Source organism: Ursus americanus, chromosome 2 (assembly GCF_024610735.1).
Source record: "Ursus americanus isolate L20-20 chromosome 2, mUrsAme1.1.p, whole genome shotgun sequence".
Taxonomy (NCBI): Eukaryota; Metazoa; Chordata; class Mammalia; order Carnivora; family Ursidae; genus Ursus; species Ursus americanus.
In genome coordinates this window covers 22,645,344-22,662,248 of record NC_142128.1, presented here as the reverse complement: position 1 = coordinate 22,662,248, position 16,905 = coordinate 22,645,344, and the positions used below count along the sequence as shown (strand labels likewise).

Below are 16,905 nucleotides of genomic sequence, written 5' to 3'. Positions count from 1 at the left end.
AGTTATTTCTGAGTCTGTTTCTATGGACTAATTTTTCTCTTAGTTATGGGTTATGTATTTTTATTTTATATGCAAGGCTGGTGATTTTGAGTAGCTAACAGGCATTGTGAATTCTGCATTTTTGAGTGTTTGATTTAGTTGTACTCCTTCCAAGGTTATTGGGCTTTGTTCTGGCATTTATTTATTTTTTAAACAATTTTTAAATTTAAATTCAATTAATTAGGGACGCCTGGGTGGCTCAGTTGGTTAAGTGTCTGCCTTCAGCTCGGGTCATGATCCCAGGGTCCTAGGATCGAGTCCTGCATCAGGCGCCTGCTTAGCGGGGAGCCTGCTTCTCCTTCTGCCTGCCCCTCCCTCTGCTTGTGCTCTCTCACTCTCTCTCTCTTTCTGACAAATAAATAAATAAAGTCTTTAAAAATAAATAAATAAATTTGATTAATTAACATATAATGTATTATTGGCTTCAGAGGTAGAGGTCAGTGATTCATCAGTCTTATATAATAACCAGTGCTCATTACATCACATGCCATCGCCCAGTTACTCCATCCCTCCCCCTTGCCTCCCGGCCTCCAGCAACCCTCGGTCCGCTTCCTATGATTAAGAGTCTCTTATGGTTTGTCTCCTTCTCTGGTTTCATCTTGTTTTATTTTTCCCTTCCTTCCCCTATGATCTTCTGTTTTGTTTCTTAGGTTCCACATATCAGGGAGATCATATGATAATTGTCTTTGACTGACTTATTTCGCTTAGCATAATGCCCTCTAGTTCCATCCATGTCTTTGCAAATGGCAAGATTTCATTTTTTGATGGATATTTTTTGATGGATGGCTGCATTATATTCCATTGCATGCATATATGTATGTAGGGATATATATATATATATCACATCTTCTTTATCCATTCATCTGTTGATGGACATCTGGGCTCTTTCCATAGTTGCTGTTATAAACATCGGGGTGCAGGTGCCCCTTCGGATCACTACTGGCATACATTTAAATTACTTTCAAATTAGGTTGATTTTGAGGTTCCTTTTTTAAAATTAATTAGTTAATTAATTGAAAAAATTTTTAAAGATTTTATTTATTTATTTGAGAGAGAGAGAGAGAGCACAAACTGGGGGAGGGGAGGAGCTGACTGCCCGCTGAGCAGGGAGCCTGAGGGGGTCTCAGTCCCAGGACGCTGGGATCACGACCTGAGCCAAAGGCAGATGCTTAACCAACTGAGCCACCCAGGTGTCCCAAGCCTTCCTTTTGAGCATTATTAGGGTGAGTCCAGAGTGACCTTAATTCTGTAGTTAATTTATCTGTTATTCAGACATGATTCTTCTGGAGACTGTGCTCTGTGTATTTCAAGACTCCTCTGTTCTGGCTGGTGGGAATGTGATCTCTTTCCAACTCCACATGAGCTCTGAGAATTGTTCATCCTATCACATTCTGATGCATCTTCCTGATATTTATGTAGATTTCACTCCTGGCCTGTGTAGAGAGGTCAGTACTCAGCCAGACAGGGGAAGACCTCTCTCTCTTCTGCCAAGTTTCTCTTTTGGTGTTCTCTCTCTCCGAAGTTTCTTACTCTCCAGTACTTACCCCCAACAGATTACAGGTGCCCTGGCCTCTCTGACCTTGAATCTCTGTTCCCAGCTCATCTGGATGACCAGGCTTCTTTGGGTTCCCTTTCCTGCTCCCTGGCCTGGAAACTGCTTCTGGGCAATAAGCAAGGGCAATTTTCGGGCTTTCCTTATTTATGTTCCCTCTTTCAGGATTACAGTCCTGTATCCTCTGTTGTCCAGTGTCTGAATACAGTTGTTTCATAAATTCTGTTCAGTGTTCTCATTGCTTGGGAGGTTGGTTTCTGTGTCAGTTAATCCATCATGCGTTAAAGAAGAAGTTCTCTCCAGAATTTAATTGTTTCCACTGGGAGGGACGTTAACCCACTGTATTGCTAGAAAGGGGAGTTTTAGCTGCTCTGTGGTATCCTCATGCTCCGGCAGCCCTCCCTCAGTCGTCATTTTCAACACTGGGTTTACATATTATCTAATTAGCATCCCCATAAAAAAGTGCCCCTCTTGCATTAATTTTTGAAAAAGTCCCAGCATTGACTCCAATCATGCAATGGCCCACCCCAAGCAGTCACTGATTGGGAGTAGAATATGGTGGTTGGCCAGGCATGCGTCGGGGAGTGGAGTCCATCTCATCATGGCCCTATGAACTGACAGCGGGGAATGGGAGTGTGGGAGGCTGCATAAGGCCCCCAAAGACATCTGCGCGCCAATCCCTATGATCTTTGAAGATGTTCCCTTATGTGGCAAAAGGGATTTTACGGATCGGATTAATTTAAGGATCTTGAGATAGGATGATTCTCCTGATGAGCCCAGTGTAATCACAAGGGTCCTTATGAGAAGGAGACAGGAGGCCGTGTGACAATGGGAGCAGAAGGACACAGAGAGAGATTTGAAAGCACTAGGCTGCTGTCTGAAGATGGAGGATGTGACTACAGGCAGGCTCTGGAAGCTAGAAGAAGGAAGGAAATAAATTCTCTCTAGAGCCTCCGGAAGGAACTCACCTGGCTGATCCATTTTAGGACTTAGGACCTTTCAAAATTGTAAGGGAATATGTGTTGTGTTAAGCCACCGAATCTGCAGTCGTTTGTTATGGCAACAAGAGGAAACAAATACAGGGCGGTCCACCCAAGGGAAAGCATGGTGTTCTCAAACAAAGGGAGGATGGGTGCTGGGCAGGCAAAACCAATGCGTGTCCCCTAGTCGCATGAGCTTTTTGGAGTCAGGATTGCCATGTCCCCTAAGTCTGAGTGGCACCATTCAAACAGGACGCAATGTGAATTGCACCACCCCCACCCCCACCCCTGGAGCTGGGCAGCATGGAGATCCTGGCTATGAGGATTATGTAAGTCAGTACATGTGAAACATTTTGAACAATGCCTGGCCCATAGTATTCAGTCAAAATCAATTGTTTTCATTGTTGTGGTCGCTGACGCCATCATCATCATCATCATCATCATCATCATCATCATCACCATCATCACCACCACCACACTTCCTCTCTCGGGCATCTCGCCTCATTTGCAAGACAGTCTAAACCCAGCAATCTGAGGTTCCTTCCATGCGACATTCTATAATGACTGATTTTGACTGTTTGAGAAGTGCCACGTCACGGATATTAAAATCCTTCTACTTATAGTCTGGGAGAAAACAGAAAAATATATCCAACTTAGAAACTAGAGTATCTCTTTCCCTTTGCACCGATTTTAATTCGCATGGATGCCAGTGAGATTTATCAATATGTTTGAAGAGGATATGAAAACCTAACATTTGCATATATCATTTGCAGTCAGTTCTTCAACTTTCACTCCCAATCAAACCCTTAAATGCATGTTTCTAGATTAATAGTCAGACCTGGTGGAACTACATTAACAGAGTTCAGTTTAAAAGCCAATATAAGGGGGAGAAAAAACTATTAGAGAAGCCAGAGGGATGAATGGAGAGATTGAAGTCTTACAGCTATTCATTTTTCAGAGGGCTAATATTGCCTAGAAGTGTTAGTATTAATTGTCTTGGAATCATTACAGATACACTGGTCCAGTCATTCAAGTAAATATATTTTGGCTTATCACCTTGCAGGCTGAGCTTGCATTTTCCAGGTTCCAGTGGCAGGGACAATTTAATACCGCATCTTCAAAGTAATTTTATTTGAATTGTATTTTTGCACTTTCATTTTAAAATGTGCACACCTGATAGTTGGGGAGCACAAATTGTTATGAGTCAACTAATAAAACCTGATCGTGAAGACTTAATAGAAAAAGTTCAAAAGTGACCTCAAATCTCTCTCTTTCTTCTCTTCATACCCAAACATCTTCACTGTCTAAGGGTACAGGCTCTGGAGTCGGAATGCCTGGGTTTTAATCCTAGCACTGTTATTTGCCAGCTGTGTAGCCGTGGCTTAGTTACTTTACCTCTCTGGGCCTCAGCTTCCTCATCCGTGAGAATGAGAATAATATTATTACTTCTCAGGGCTGGGATGCCTAGGTGACTCAGTTGGTTAAGTGTCTGCCTTGGGCTCAGATCATGATCCCAGGGTCCTGGAGTCGAGTCCTGCATTGGGCTCCCTACTCAGTGGGGAGCCTGCTGCTCCCCCTGCTTCTGCCCCCCCCCTCTGATAAGTAAATAAATAAAATATTTAAAAAAATACTTCACAGGGTAGTTGTAAAGGCTAGATGAGATGGTGTATGTCAAGTGCTGGTCCATGCAAACATTCAGGAAATATTAGCTATTATTATTTTGGATGTACATTCCCATTCAGAGACACTTAAGTCTGAGTGTGATACTATTGAAACTCCCCTGGGGAACCTGCGAGTTTTGTAATCACCGAGGGCAATTTCATGAAGACACTGATCAGTCTGATTTGCAGAAACAGGAAATCTCCCTGAAGCCAGTCCATCTTGTGAAAGCAGCGATCTGATGCCATTTCAAAGGAGTACATATTGCCTACAACTTCTATAGATCACTCACTCAGATATTCATTCATTCATTTAAAAATGTCCTTATCGGACTGAACCGTGTGCCAGGCATTGTGCCAAGTGGTAGGGTTACGATGGTGAACTAGCTGGATATGTTTTGTGTCTCTGGGGATTCTACTTGGTGGTACAAGACAAAAAAGGTGAGCACAGTGAAAAATGTTTTAAAATTGTGATAATTGATAACAGAAAATGGGCAAAGTGTTCATGGAAATAGTCAAGGAGGGAGGCTATTTGAGGTTGGGGAATCGGGCAGTCTTCTCTGGAAAGGTAGCATTTAAACAGACTTGGGGGATGGGGAGGCAAGAGACATGAAAAGTGGAAACCCAACGCCACATTTCCCAATCTTTGCTAACACTTTCTCTTAACACTGTAATGATTCTGACTGTGTGATGGGATGAACTGATGGTAAAAGGATATGGGAAGGCTCACTGGATCCCTGTGACCCTCCCTCCATTCAGATGTTTGTTCTTGGATGTCTCCTTCCCATCTTTGCCTTGTGAACTCTTGTCCTCTTGTTACCTTTTGCACCTGCCCCTATGAGCACCAAGCATCCAGACTTTATTATACAGCTCATCTCCAAAGGAATGACTTGAATCCTTCCTCAGGTCCAACATAGGTAGATCAAATGAATCAGGGTCGTTTCATTACAAGTGGCAGAAAAACCAACTCAAAGTGGTTTGACCACGCAAAGAAATTTATTGGCTCCCATAACTGAAAAGTTCAAGTGTAGAGTTCAGGTATGGCTGGATCCAGAGTCTTCAACACTATGGTCAGGAATCTGTCTCTCACCATTTTTGACCCTGTTTTCCTTTGTGTTGGCTTCAGTCAGAGGCAGGCTCTTTGCATGTGGTGAATTCTAGCAAATCCAGGTGTTTATCCTTTCAAGGTTCAGTTCAAAGTGAAGAATGTTCTCCTTCCAGAGAAAGAAGGCTGTCTTATTCTGCTATTTCAATTAGGATATCCCTAGTTATTCCAGTCAAAGTCCTGGTTGGTTTTGACTGGATCACAGGCCCAGTCTATAACAAATCATGGCAGCCAGGCTAAGAGATGACTTTACCAGTCAGGACTGGGTCATAGCATCACCACTGGAACTCAGAAGTCAGCTCCACCTGAACAATGTGAAGTAAGAGTGTGGGAGGGGTAGCTCTCCAGGGAAAGTCATGAACAATGAATGGCTACTGTGCAAGAACTTCAGCGACCCTACACAGCAGTCCCCTTAAATCAAAGCTCACTGAAGAGATCCCTTTGTGGTTTTCAATACCAAAGCATTTGTTACACTTCTCTCTGGAATTGAAGAGAGAGGGACAAACCTATTAACGTAGGGCTTTAGAGAAAGAAAAATTCACCATGGCTGAGATCGTCAGGGAAGACTTCAGGAAGAAGGTAACATTTGACTTGAACCCTCCAGATAAAAAGATGGTTGGATTTTAACAGTTGGGAAGGCAGGAAGCACATTTCAGATGGAGGGACTGATTTGAGCTAAGGCAAAAAAGCAGACTATTAAAAGGTTTTGTCAGAAAGTTCTGGAAACTCAGAGCGCCTGGGTGGCTCAGTCGGTTAAGTGTCTGACTTGGGCTCAGGTCATGATCCCAGGGTCCTGGGATCGAGTCCCACATCAGGCTCCCTACTCAGCAGGGGAGCCTTCTTCTCTTGCTCCCTCTGCTGTCTCCCCCTTTATCCTTTCAAGGTTCAGTTCAAAGTGAAGAATGTTCTCCTTCCAGAGAAAGAAGGCTGTCTTTCTTGTAATCACCGAGGGCACCCCACCCCTCACACCCCACCCCCGCCCCACCAACTCGTGCTCTCTCACTCTCTCTCTCTGTCAAATAAATAAATCTTAAAAAAAAAAAAAAGTTCTGGAAACATGCTGGAAAAGTTTGGATCCTGATGCAGGAGAACTTAAATGAGCACTCATTTCATGAGTGACTGAAGAAAATAAGCTAGCAAACACAGACACAGGGTAAAGTTCCTTTAGTGCTGGTGAAGGGTACAAGAGTTTCATTGCCAAAACACACCTCTCCGGATGAGGGGACGTACTCACTAGAAGCAGCACCTTAGGGACATGAACCCGGAGGCAATGGCTAGGATGGTTTGGATGGGGGGGGGGGTTACGTCCAGGGGAGTACAGTGGGGGATTGGTCAGGAGGTTACAGCTATAACTCAGTTATCCCCTCAGGCCTTGGGGTTCTCATCATCCCTGGATAATTCATCTTTTATTCTTCCTTATTTTTCTAGGCTAAATCCATTCTGCAAGGGTTCCTGGAGGATTCAGGCTACACTATCCGAGATCTGAAGAGCTTCCACTTAGTAGGACTTGGTGTAACCCTGTGTGCCATGAATGTCACCGAAATCTCCCTCATAAGGATCTCAGAATTCAGGTAACCAAACCAGTAGTGTTCAAAATGGCAAATGATTGATCAACCAGTTCATTCATTCAGTGAGATGTTTTCTGCTTTCTGATGCTTTGCCACTTTTCTGGGTTAAAATAAGGAGTGGAATCAGCTGGATCCTTTCTGGAAGCTGGGCCTACCTACCTTCTGCACACCCGTCTGGAGAGTCTCCCAGGCTCACACTTTATCCTTCCCTCTTAACCAGGGTGGTGGTGGCCAGAATCGGGACCCTGCTCTGCAGCACCCATGTCTTGGCCGAGTTTAAGAGGAAGGCAGAAGTTGTATTTGGTGATCCCACCGAGTGGTCCGGCTCTGTCCTACAGGAGCTCGGGACTATTGCAGGTAAGAGGCACCTCGAACATGCCTTCTCTCCCTTTCTAACCTGACATCTGGGGACAAAAACAAAAAAAAATAGTAATAAAATAATAATAATAACAATAAAAGAATCCTTGGCTGTATGTAGTGAACATCTCTAAAGTTCCAGTAGAACCTAGATTCATGACTTGAGGTTGCAGAGGAGGGGTCTACAAATCTGCTCTTTCAACAAGCTCTCTTGATGGTTCTGTGCACACTAAAGTGGTTTAGGATGTGATTTAATTGACTTCTAAATAGTTTTATACACAATCTGAAATTACATAAAGTGAAGCTCCTTCTGGGCCTACTTTTCGTTGTAGGAGACCAATCAGGGCTAATGTGACCCACTTTTTTTTTTTTTTTTTATCAGAGTTGATTAAGGAACTTGATTCTCCAGTGTGATTTTCAAGGCTTTTTGTAAGGAATGACGCTTGCCTAGAACACACAGATCTGTACATTATGCAGCACCATTAATAAACCAGTGGAGTTCCGATGGCTTGAACTAAACCCTCGTGATTCCTTTTTCTCCCCAGCTGGATTAACTAAGGAAGAGCTCCAAATGCTGGACAAGGATTTGATGCCATATTTCCAGCCATCAGCAATCAAATGCCTTCCTGATGAGATATTCAAAGTAGGTACTCAGTTCTTCAAGGAGAATAGGAGCTTGACCCCATTTCAAATCACATTGGGGAACAGATGGCAGGCCTTGGATTCTAGGGGCTTGCGACCAGATTTCTGCTGATAGGGCCAGAGAAGAGCTTTTGCCAACAGTGAATGGGTCACAAGATAATTTTAGGTTTAAACACATTTTTTCCTTAAAATTTTATGTTTTAATTTGTATTTATTTTTATGATTGTCCTCTCTTCATAGCAAGTGGTATTGATTTTCTATTTATGATGGTATGACAGGCTCATATTTCTTTGTCTAAAACCCTTGGGGACAGATACATTTCAGAATTCAGAATTTTCCAGATTTTAAAAAGATCACTCTGTGAATCTCCAGTATGTAATTTAACACCCCCAGCAGTGTCTGGGGAAGCACCTTACACATGAATATTTCTGCGAAGAAGTCAGTGATGCCACACTAATTGGAATAAATAGAGACTATAAATGGCCTTACGTCAATACAGGTTTTGCAGGCAAATAAGTTTGTCTTAAACTTTGGGAAAAACTTTCAGTTTTGAGATTTTTTTTTTGGACTTCAGAATTGCCGGTGAGGGATTATGGACCTGTATAACATTTCCTTTTTTAAATAAATCGAAGTAAAAATATTTTAGTTGATTTAAAGAAAAGTATTGAGAAAACCTCAACAGGACAGGTGAGAAACTGCTATAGAAGGAATTGAGGAGGTGGCGTTGGATCAACTGATGTTAGGGAAACAGGGTAGTCTGTGAGGGGTCCTTGCTCTGTGTCCCCAAACAAGCTTAGGGGAGTGTTTGGTGGGGACAGTCTGCTCTGATGAGGAGTGGCCCTGGTGTTTCTTGCTTGCTGGGTAACTTGGAAATAAATTCTAGCCACCACAACTGTGGAAGACACACAAACGAGGTTGGGCAAACTCCCGTGATGCCCCATCACTGGTTCATTTCGAGACAGATAGCCGACCTTGAACGACTTCACAACACAGGACAGTTTCCAGCACAGAGCAGGTGAAATAGCTGTTTGGCCGGAAATAAATAGTAGTCCCGAAGGCTACGGAGCCTCCCCTCTGGGGTTTTCTGCAGGGCATAGGCAGCTTGGCTCTGGATGCTGGCATGTTGCTGAGCACTTTCCCTTGGTCTTGTTTGGAGGGCATTTTGTAGTTGTTTCCTTGTTCAGGGATTTGTCTTTTTCAGAAACTCCTAGGTGCACCTGGGGTCACACTGGTGAAGGAGTATAACCTAGCGCCTTCAGGGCTTTAGGAGTAACATAAGACAGTGCTGTGGCCTGTGGCCCGGGTAGAGTCCGAGGTGAACTGTGTAAGCTTAACCCTGTCTAAATGGGGAAGCTGCTTCTCATCTGTGGCACGTCAAGGAAGTGTGACAATGTGGGCCCAATATTGCTGGATCTTCCTTCTAATTTTTTAAAATTATTTTATTTAAGATTCCAGAGGTCTCCATTTTCATGTGAAACCTGCTGATAATGTTGGCAATCACTTCAAATTTATTTTTTTAAAGCACAGTCCAGTAGGCCTAGAGATTCAACCTGGTCTGTGGGTTGCAAGTTCGCCATATTGGAAAAATAGGTAATTTGTAGAATACAGACTCTGTGTTAATGGTAGATGGAAGGCGTAAGCCAGAAGAGTACCTGTGGTGTGTATGCGTGTGTGTGTGTGTGTGTGTGTGTGTGTGTGTGTGTGTGTGTGAGGGAAGAGGTGATGCCAACCTTGCATGACGGGTTACCTAGGTCGGAGATAACGTTCCAGGCAGAAGGAAGTGGATGGAAAGGTGATGCCTCCTGAGGCCTACAGATATGGGTGCTCATTCTCCTGCAGTGAAGAGTGCCTGGGGGGAAGCAGCTGGACAGGTGGGCTTGGCCCAAAGCATGAGGGCCCCATTGCCACCTTCAGGAGCTGGAACCGTGTCCTGGAAGTGGGGGGCAGGAAAGGGTTCTAAGCAAGGGAATGACACAATTCCAGAGAAACATCTCCCTAGACAGAGAATAAGGAGAGGATAAAAAAGGAAAGAGGAGTGGATGAGGGGGCATAACCCTTTCCCAGAATCTTGGGGGTCCTTAGAAAATAAGCAGCATGACTTTAGACACCTCTCTACAAATTCAGAATCCTGCCATCACATCTCGTTCCAGACCTACTGTAACTAGCCACAAGTCCTCTGAGCTAGAAGCAACTTCAGTAGACCTCTTGTTTCAGGGTCCTCAAAGACATAGTGTACTTGGCAGAAGTTCCCACTTCCAATGGCTGTGGCAGACGTCACTAATAGATTATCACACCTTTCCTCCACTGAGCCCTCGCAGGATCACCCCCCTTGCGCCCCCCCCCCCCACCAAGGTGTGCAGGCGGTCACTCCAGAGGATCAGAATCCACACAGGAGAGGAGTTCTCTGCATCTAGTCCAAAAGCCCAGAGAGGCTGTGAAATTTGCTCAAGATCACACAGCTAGTATAGGGATGCAGATTCAGATCTTTGGCCTTTAGGCTTGTGTTTTCTCCTCTATGCCAGTGTTTCTCAGGTGGGGGACTTGAGATGTCCCTGGGGGACTTGAGACTTCCTTGGGTGGGGGGTGGGGGGAAGCATCTCGCACTGAATTAAACAACATTAAATCACACGGTGAGAAAAATCACGACTTTCTTTTCAACTCTCCTTTAATGCTGATTACTTCAAGGAGGAAGTCTCAGTTTGGAGCTAAAATGCCACCTCTATAACGCTTAAAGTCTCCTTCTCTTCATGATTATTTCTTAAGAGGCCTTGGGTTCAGACATTGTTGGCCAACAAATTGGCCAGCTAGAATTCAATAATGTTCATTTCTCTTGGCTTATTGTTAATGATTACTGATGGCAGGTTACTCTGGTCTTCCATTTTTGGAAATTTCCACCTAAAATTTTCCTTTTAAAAAATAAATGTATTCTAGTAGTGAAAAGAGCGATGTGATTTTAAGGGAAAATCTCAAGAGGAGCACACACGGGTATGGCAAAGTTGTGCTGGCCCTGGGCGGATGACCGAGGTTTGGCAAGGCCGCGGAGGGGCCCCTCTGAGGGCGCTGCCCCCCCCCCCTTTTGTTATGTCTCCTTTCTCCGCTGCAGGAGCTGTCCGCGGAGCAGATCGCCTCCTTGGGCCCCGAGAACGCCGCGGTGGTGACCCCAGCCCAGCGCCGGCAGCTCAGCACGTTGCAACTGCAGAGCCTCCAGCGGGCACTAGATGGCGACAACACTCGCTCGTGGCGGGACACGCCTCCGAGCGCCAGTCCCACCCGGACCCCTTCTTCCAGTTCTCCTCCTGGTGAGCGGGACAACCCTCTGCCCGGACCCCCACCCTAGCCCCCTTCCCTGTCCCTTAGTACCCCCCTGCCCGGCCGGGGGCGGGGAGGTTCCTAAGATTCAGAGTGGGGTCTCTCACAATCTTCAGAGACTCTGCATTCAAAGAAAAATCCAAAGTCCCTACCAAGCATGTGTAAATGACGCTCAACTCTGGTTGTGCTTTCAAATCACCTGGGGGAACTTGTAAAACAGCCTGTTTCATGGACCCCACCCAGAACTCGTTGAATCAGAATCCCTCAGGACTGAATGCATTTCAGTGGTTCCATTGCATCCTACCTCCTTTCATTGACCAGTATTAATTAATAAATTCAACCAGTATATATTGGGCACCTACTATGCGTCAAGCAGGAGCTGGGAATACAGAGATGAGCAAGTCAGGTAAGGCTGGCTTGTAAATGAACAAGATGATTTCACATCTGGGAAAACTGGGGAAGGAAGGAGGCAGAGGGAGGTGGTGGTAACTAGGGCTGATCTAGAATAAGGTGGTTGGGGATGTGTGGCTTTCCTTGCCTTTCTTATTCCTCTCTTCCTTCCCCCTCTGTCAGTTCTTTGTGACCCCTTCTATCTTTAGTGAGCACCATCTTTGGACAAAGCATGCTGTTGGGCTCTGGGGAGATGGCAGTGACCAAGCCAGATGTGTCCTTGGTGCTCACTGAGCTCTCAGTCGAGCATGGGGGTGAGGGAAGGTATACATAGCCTGGTGACCATGAGGTGGTATGACCGGCGCTGTGACAGGGAACACACGGGCGAGACAGCTGACCTAGGCTTGGGGGGATTGGGGGGTGGCCATAGAAACTTACCAAAGACAGTAATGTCTAAATTGCAGCCCAGGCTGGGGGAGAATATGGACTCAGTCCCATGGGGCTGAGCGTCCCAGGTAGAGAGAGCAGCACGAGCAAATACTCAGTGAGCAAAAAGAACTTGGTGCTCAAAACCTCCATTCTATCTTTTTCTGATGTGAATCTCTCCCTCTGTCTGCCCCAGCCTTCCCTTGTGGATAGAGAACTGGGGGTTCCCAAATTCTGCAGCCACAGGTGGCCAGAGGTGGCACTTGCAAGCAGGAGCTGTGACCTTTGATTTACTACTATTATTATTTTTTCTTTGAAGATTTACTTATTTATTTATTTATTTGAGTGGGAGAGGGGAGAGGGGCAGAGGAAGAGGGAGAGAGAATCCCAAGCAGACTCCCCACTGAGTGTGGAGCCTAATGCAGGGCTCTATCCCAGGACCCTGAGATCACGACCTAACTGAAATCAAGAGTTATACACCTAACCAACTGAGCCACCCAGGCGCCCCCATTTAAAAATTATCTTTAAATATTGTGTTTTGTGTGTATTATATAACATACACAAGAGATAATGCACAGGATTCAAAATGTGTAAGGGCTGAAAAGGAATGCAGTGAGGTGTCTGCCTCTGTCCCCTGTCCCCTCGTCACCTAGTTTCCTTCCCCAGAGGCAAGTAATGTTAGCAGCTTCTTGTGTATTCATCTGGAGATGGTCTATACACATCCATAGATTATCTCTGCACTTTTATAAAAGGTTGTTATACCCTTTGTTCTGCCCCTTGCATATCTCACCTAACAATATATCTTGGCGACAGTTCTGTATCTGTACATAGGAGCCGTACAATTGTTGATTTTCTGGCTACACTGTAACTGTATTTAACCAGCTGTATACAGATGGATATTTCTGTTTTTTTCTTTTTCTTTTTTTAACTATTATGAACAAGGCTTCAGGGAATAACCTCTTATCATTTGCATCTGTTTGAGTCTGTCTGCAAGATAAAATCTTCAAAGTGGGATTGCTGGGTCGGAGGGTGCATGCATTTGTAATTTTGATGGATATTGCCAAATCCCCTGTAGAGAAGCAGGACCAAATTTCCCTTGAACCAGTAGGGTCGGAAAGTGGTGTCCCTGCAGGACCCTAGATGCCCTTCTCCTTCCCTTCACTCCACAGGCCCTTCCTGGGGTGAGGCCCTTAATCTCTTGTTTCCTAAGCTTCATTATCAGGATCACCTGGGAGGAATCCTTAAAATACAGATCCCTGGGCCTCATCCTGGGCTTGCTCAATCACAGTCTCTAGGGGAGGATCCTGGAATCTGCATTTTTTCCCTAAGATTTTATTTATTTATTTGAGAGAGAGAAAGAGATTGTGTGTGTAAGTGAGAGAGAGCGCGAGTGGGGGCTGGGGCAGAGGGAAAGGGAGAAGCAGCTCCCACTGAGTAGGGAGCCCAAAGTGGTCTCAATGCTAGGACCCTGAGATTGTGACCTGAACCCCCTGAGGAATTTGCATTTTTAACAATCTCCTCAGGTGACTCTTAGGATTAAGGCAGCTCTGCTACAAGCTGATTCACACAATGTCATTTAATTTTTACTCCCCAGCGTCCGTCCCCCCCTCCCACCTGAACGCCCCCTGCTTTGGAGTCATTATTCCTGTGTCTGAGAAGAGCAAGCAGCATTCTGGGAGATCGAGTGGTGCAGAGGGAGACCCAGGGAGCTGGCGGCATGCTGTGTCTACCCTCCTGGGCTGCTGAGACCTTGTGTGCACTCCTGTCTCCTTCTAGGAGTCCCTGTCACCTGGGGTCCTTGGCTTGCCTGTCCTCTACTGGTTCTCCTGCCCAAGACCGTGTGGTGAGCAGCACGTGCACATGGCCCTTCAGTGCCTGAGCAGCTGGCCCCGCTGAATGGAAACAGAGGCACTTCAGACTGTGAGAGCCCTACCCCAACCCACAGCCTCCACTGGGGTAGGGAGACCCCAGGGCTTTGCAATTTAAAAGGCACTGAAAGGAAGGGTAATTGTTAAAAACTATCTTAGAAAGTTCTTAAGCTGGCCTGTGTCCTCAGCAGGGAGCCATTCTCTGCCCCCTGTCAGCCACTCTTGCTTTCCAGCTTGGAGACAGAGAAACTGTGGGGAGGGAAGGGTGTTTTCTGTCAATAGCATAGAGGACCTTACCTATTAAGTTACTGCCCTCCCTCCAGAGAGAGATGCCAGGGAGTGGCAGGCACTGTCAAAGGCACCACTTTAGCCAGGGCCTGATCTGGCTTCTTCTCTGGCTTAATGTGCCTCCCTCGGAGCTGTAGGCTGCATTGGATTTCTCCTTCTTAGATATTTAGCAGGGCTGAAATAAATGAATCCCTCAACAGAAGCCAATATTCCTGCCTGATTGCTGGGACTAATTGATGTTTTGGTGGGCCTTGCATTGCTTGGAAATTAAAACATTTAACACGGCTCAATGTTAAATCAATTTTTAAATACATTTTCCAGATTCCTTCCGTTTCCTTGGGAGTCAGCTGAATGAATGGCCGTGGAATTACCAGTTAAGCTTTCAAAAAATTCCTTTTTTGACAAAAGTGGTGGCTCTCCTGGTTTTAAGTTGCTCTGGGCTTTGGAGATGGGTTGAAATAGAAGAAAATACATAGTGTAAGTCAGTCACCCATGTGATTACTGCCCAGCAGAGCAAAGTCAGCCCACTGGCCCAATCCTTTTGGAGGCTGGGAGGGATGGAGTTCCTTCTGGAAATCTGCAGGATGCTGTTGGCCTTCGGCTCAGGAAAGGGGGATGGCAGTGTCCTTTGCCCCCTGCCAGGCGTTACACCATCTCAAAAACAAAAATCGGAGTTATTTCTCATGACTTCCCTTAGGTAGCCAGTTAGGTGTCCCGGGCACTTGTGTTCTGCCACCAGCATGCCCTGCATTCTCTTTCTGGTCACGTGTCCACAGTAGACGTCTCATCTAGATAAGATGAAAAGGCTGCCCAAGTTCCCAAACATCTCTGGCGTTCCATAAGAGGTGGGTGGATTTTAAAAAGCAGCATGGGTAGGTGTTGTAGAGACTGGTGTATTTTCAGATGTCACATGCAGTTATTCTAGAACATTGAAAGACTGGCATATGGAAGGTGTGGCCCCACAGGTGCTTTGTGGGGTCTGATTTGGTTCGTCGTTCATCCCGGCAGGGAAATGGTAGCTCACGTGGCTTCTCAATCACAGATCATTGATCTTGTTACCCGCAGCACCAGCCCCCCAGTTTAGCTGGGCCAGACTGGCTGATCAGAGACGGGGGTCGCGTGAGAATGGGTCTGTGCAGGTTCCGATCGGGTCCAAGCAGCCTTGGATCCAGCTCAGTATTCCCACTTCTTCCTTTGGCCTTGGCTTTTCCTGGGGAACATCAATAAAGACAACTTCCCTTTGAGTCAGACTTGACGCTGCCAATGACATGGAGCTTTTGTGCCTCACCTTCCCTTCTTCTTCTTCCTTTTTTTTTTTTTTTAAGATTTATTTATTTATTTTTTTTGGGGGGGAAGAGACCACGAGTGTGCATGGGAGCAGGGACATGGTCAGAGGGAGAGAGAGAGAGTCCTCAAGCAGACTCCCTGCTGAGCATGGAGCCCGACATGGGGCTCCATCCCAGGATTGTGAGATCATGACCTAAACCAAAATCAAGAATCGGCTGCTTAACTGATTGAGCCACCCAGGCGGTCCATCTCCCCTTCCCTTCTGATCATTTGGTTTTGATTAAATTCCTGGACCCTTGTCCCATGCTAGATGACAGCGGTGGCTCCCAGAGGGCCCGCTCTGCATCAGGCACTGCTCTAAGGGCTCTGCCTGTATCATTAGCTATCTTCGTTCTCATCACAACTCTTCCAGGTGGATGCAGTTATGATTCCCATTTTCCAAGTGAGGGGCCTGAGCCCGAGAGGTTAAGGGACTCTAGTCTAAGGCCCCTCAGATAGTAAAGATTGGGATCTTGACTTTTTACCTCACACTGTGCTGCCTCCTGGATGAGTATCTTTTAACTTCTCCAATAAGTTAGATCAGAGAGAGATTCTGTAAATCCCTTCACCTCCTTCTCTGGCGGGAGGCCAGCTTGCCTCACAGCACATATAATTGGTGATTGCCTCAGGCAGGAAGACAAATCCAGCTTATGCCCTGCAGGACCCCTGGGGTCTCAGGTTGAGATGCGCAGTCCTTTGCATGCAGGGAAGCAGCAGGTCATGCTGCCAGGTGCTGCTCCTGTTCACCTTTCAATGTCAACCCTGCCCTTGAATTCCTAGCCTCCATCTTTACAACCCCCCCACCCAGCCACCCATGCAGGGATGGTCACTGACTCCCCTGCAGTTTACAGGGTACTGGCCATGGCCCCGATTGGTCAGGACCTGCCCCATCGTGGGTATCAAATATTTGAATATCACGCAAGTGAGATCCTTTCATGGAACTCCCACCTTCAGGCCCACTCCAGATGCTGAACCTGGCTTGATGGGGGCTGAAGTGTTCCTGAAATTTCAGTATGCCATCCAGCCAGTGGGAACTAGAATTACATTATTCTTTCTAGTCCTGGTGCCCAGGAAGTCACCACAGCTACTGGGGATGGGCTGCGTGGCCAAGGAGAGGTAGCTGTGTCTTTGGGGTGTGTGTGTGTGTGTACCTGGCTTTACTAAAGAAATGCTGTCATGATGGAGAGTGACAACACAGAAAGGACTTAATATTAAGTATTTGATATTTCTTTGTCCTTAAACGTTTGCTGCCCATTCTTACCTTTAAAAACATCTGTATTGCTTCCCTGGAAAACATATGTATAAAATTTTTTTTTAATTTTAAAAATTAAATTAATTAAAAAAATAAAATTCAACGCTGCAGAATTTCCAGGCCACAGAGTGACGAGGTGGGACCT

General features: G+C 45.8%; 1 protein-coding gene across 1 annotated transcript in view; it reads left to right on the top strand.

The window, feature by feature from the left end:
• OTOA (otoancorin) overlaps positions 1–15,033 on the top strand; it is a 58,613-nt gene extending 43,580 nt beyond the window's left edge. Inside the window, exons 24-28 of the mRNA XM_045776444.2 lie at positions 6,763–6,905; positions 7,123–7,259; positions 7,805–7,902; positions 11,005–11,200; positions 13,803–15,033. Of these exons, the coding sequence (XP_045632400.2) occupies positions 6,763–6,905; positions 7,123–7,259; positions 7,805–7,902; positions 11,005–11,200; positions 13,803–13,873 (645 nt within the window). The 3' untranslated portion in view covers positions 13,874–15,033. The remainder of the gene's footprint in view (positions 1–6,762; positions 6,906–7,122; positions 7,260–7,804; positions 7,903–11,004; positions 11,201–13,802) is intronic.
• The last annotated feature ends 1,872 nt before the right edge of the window (positions 15,034–16,905 follow it).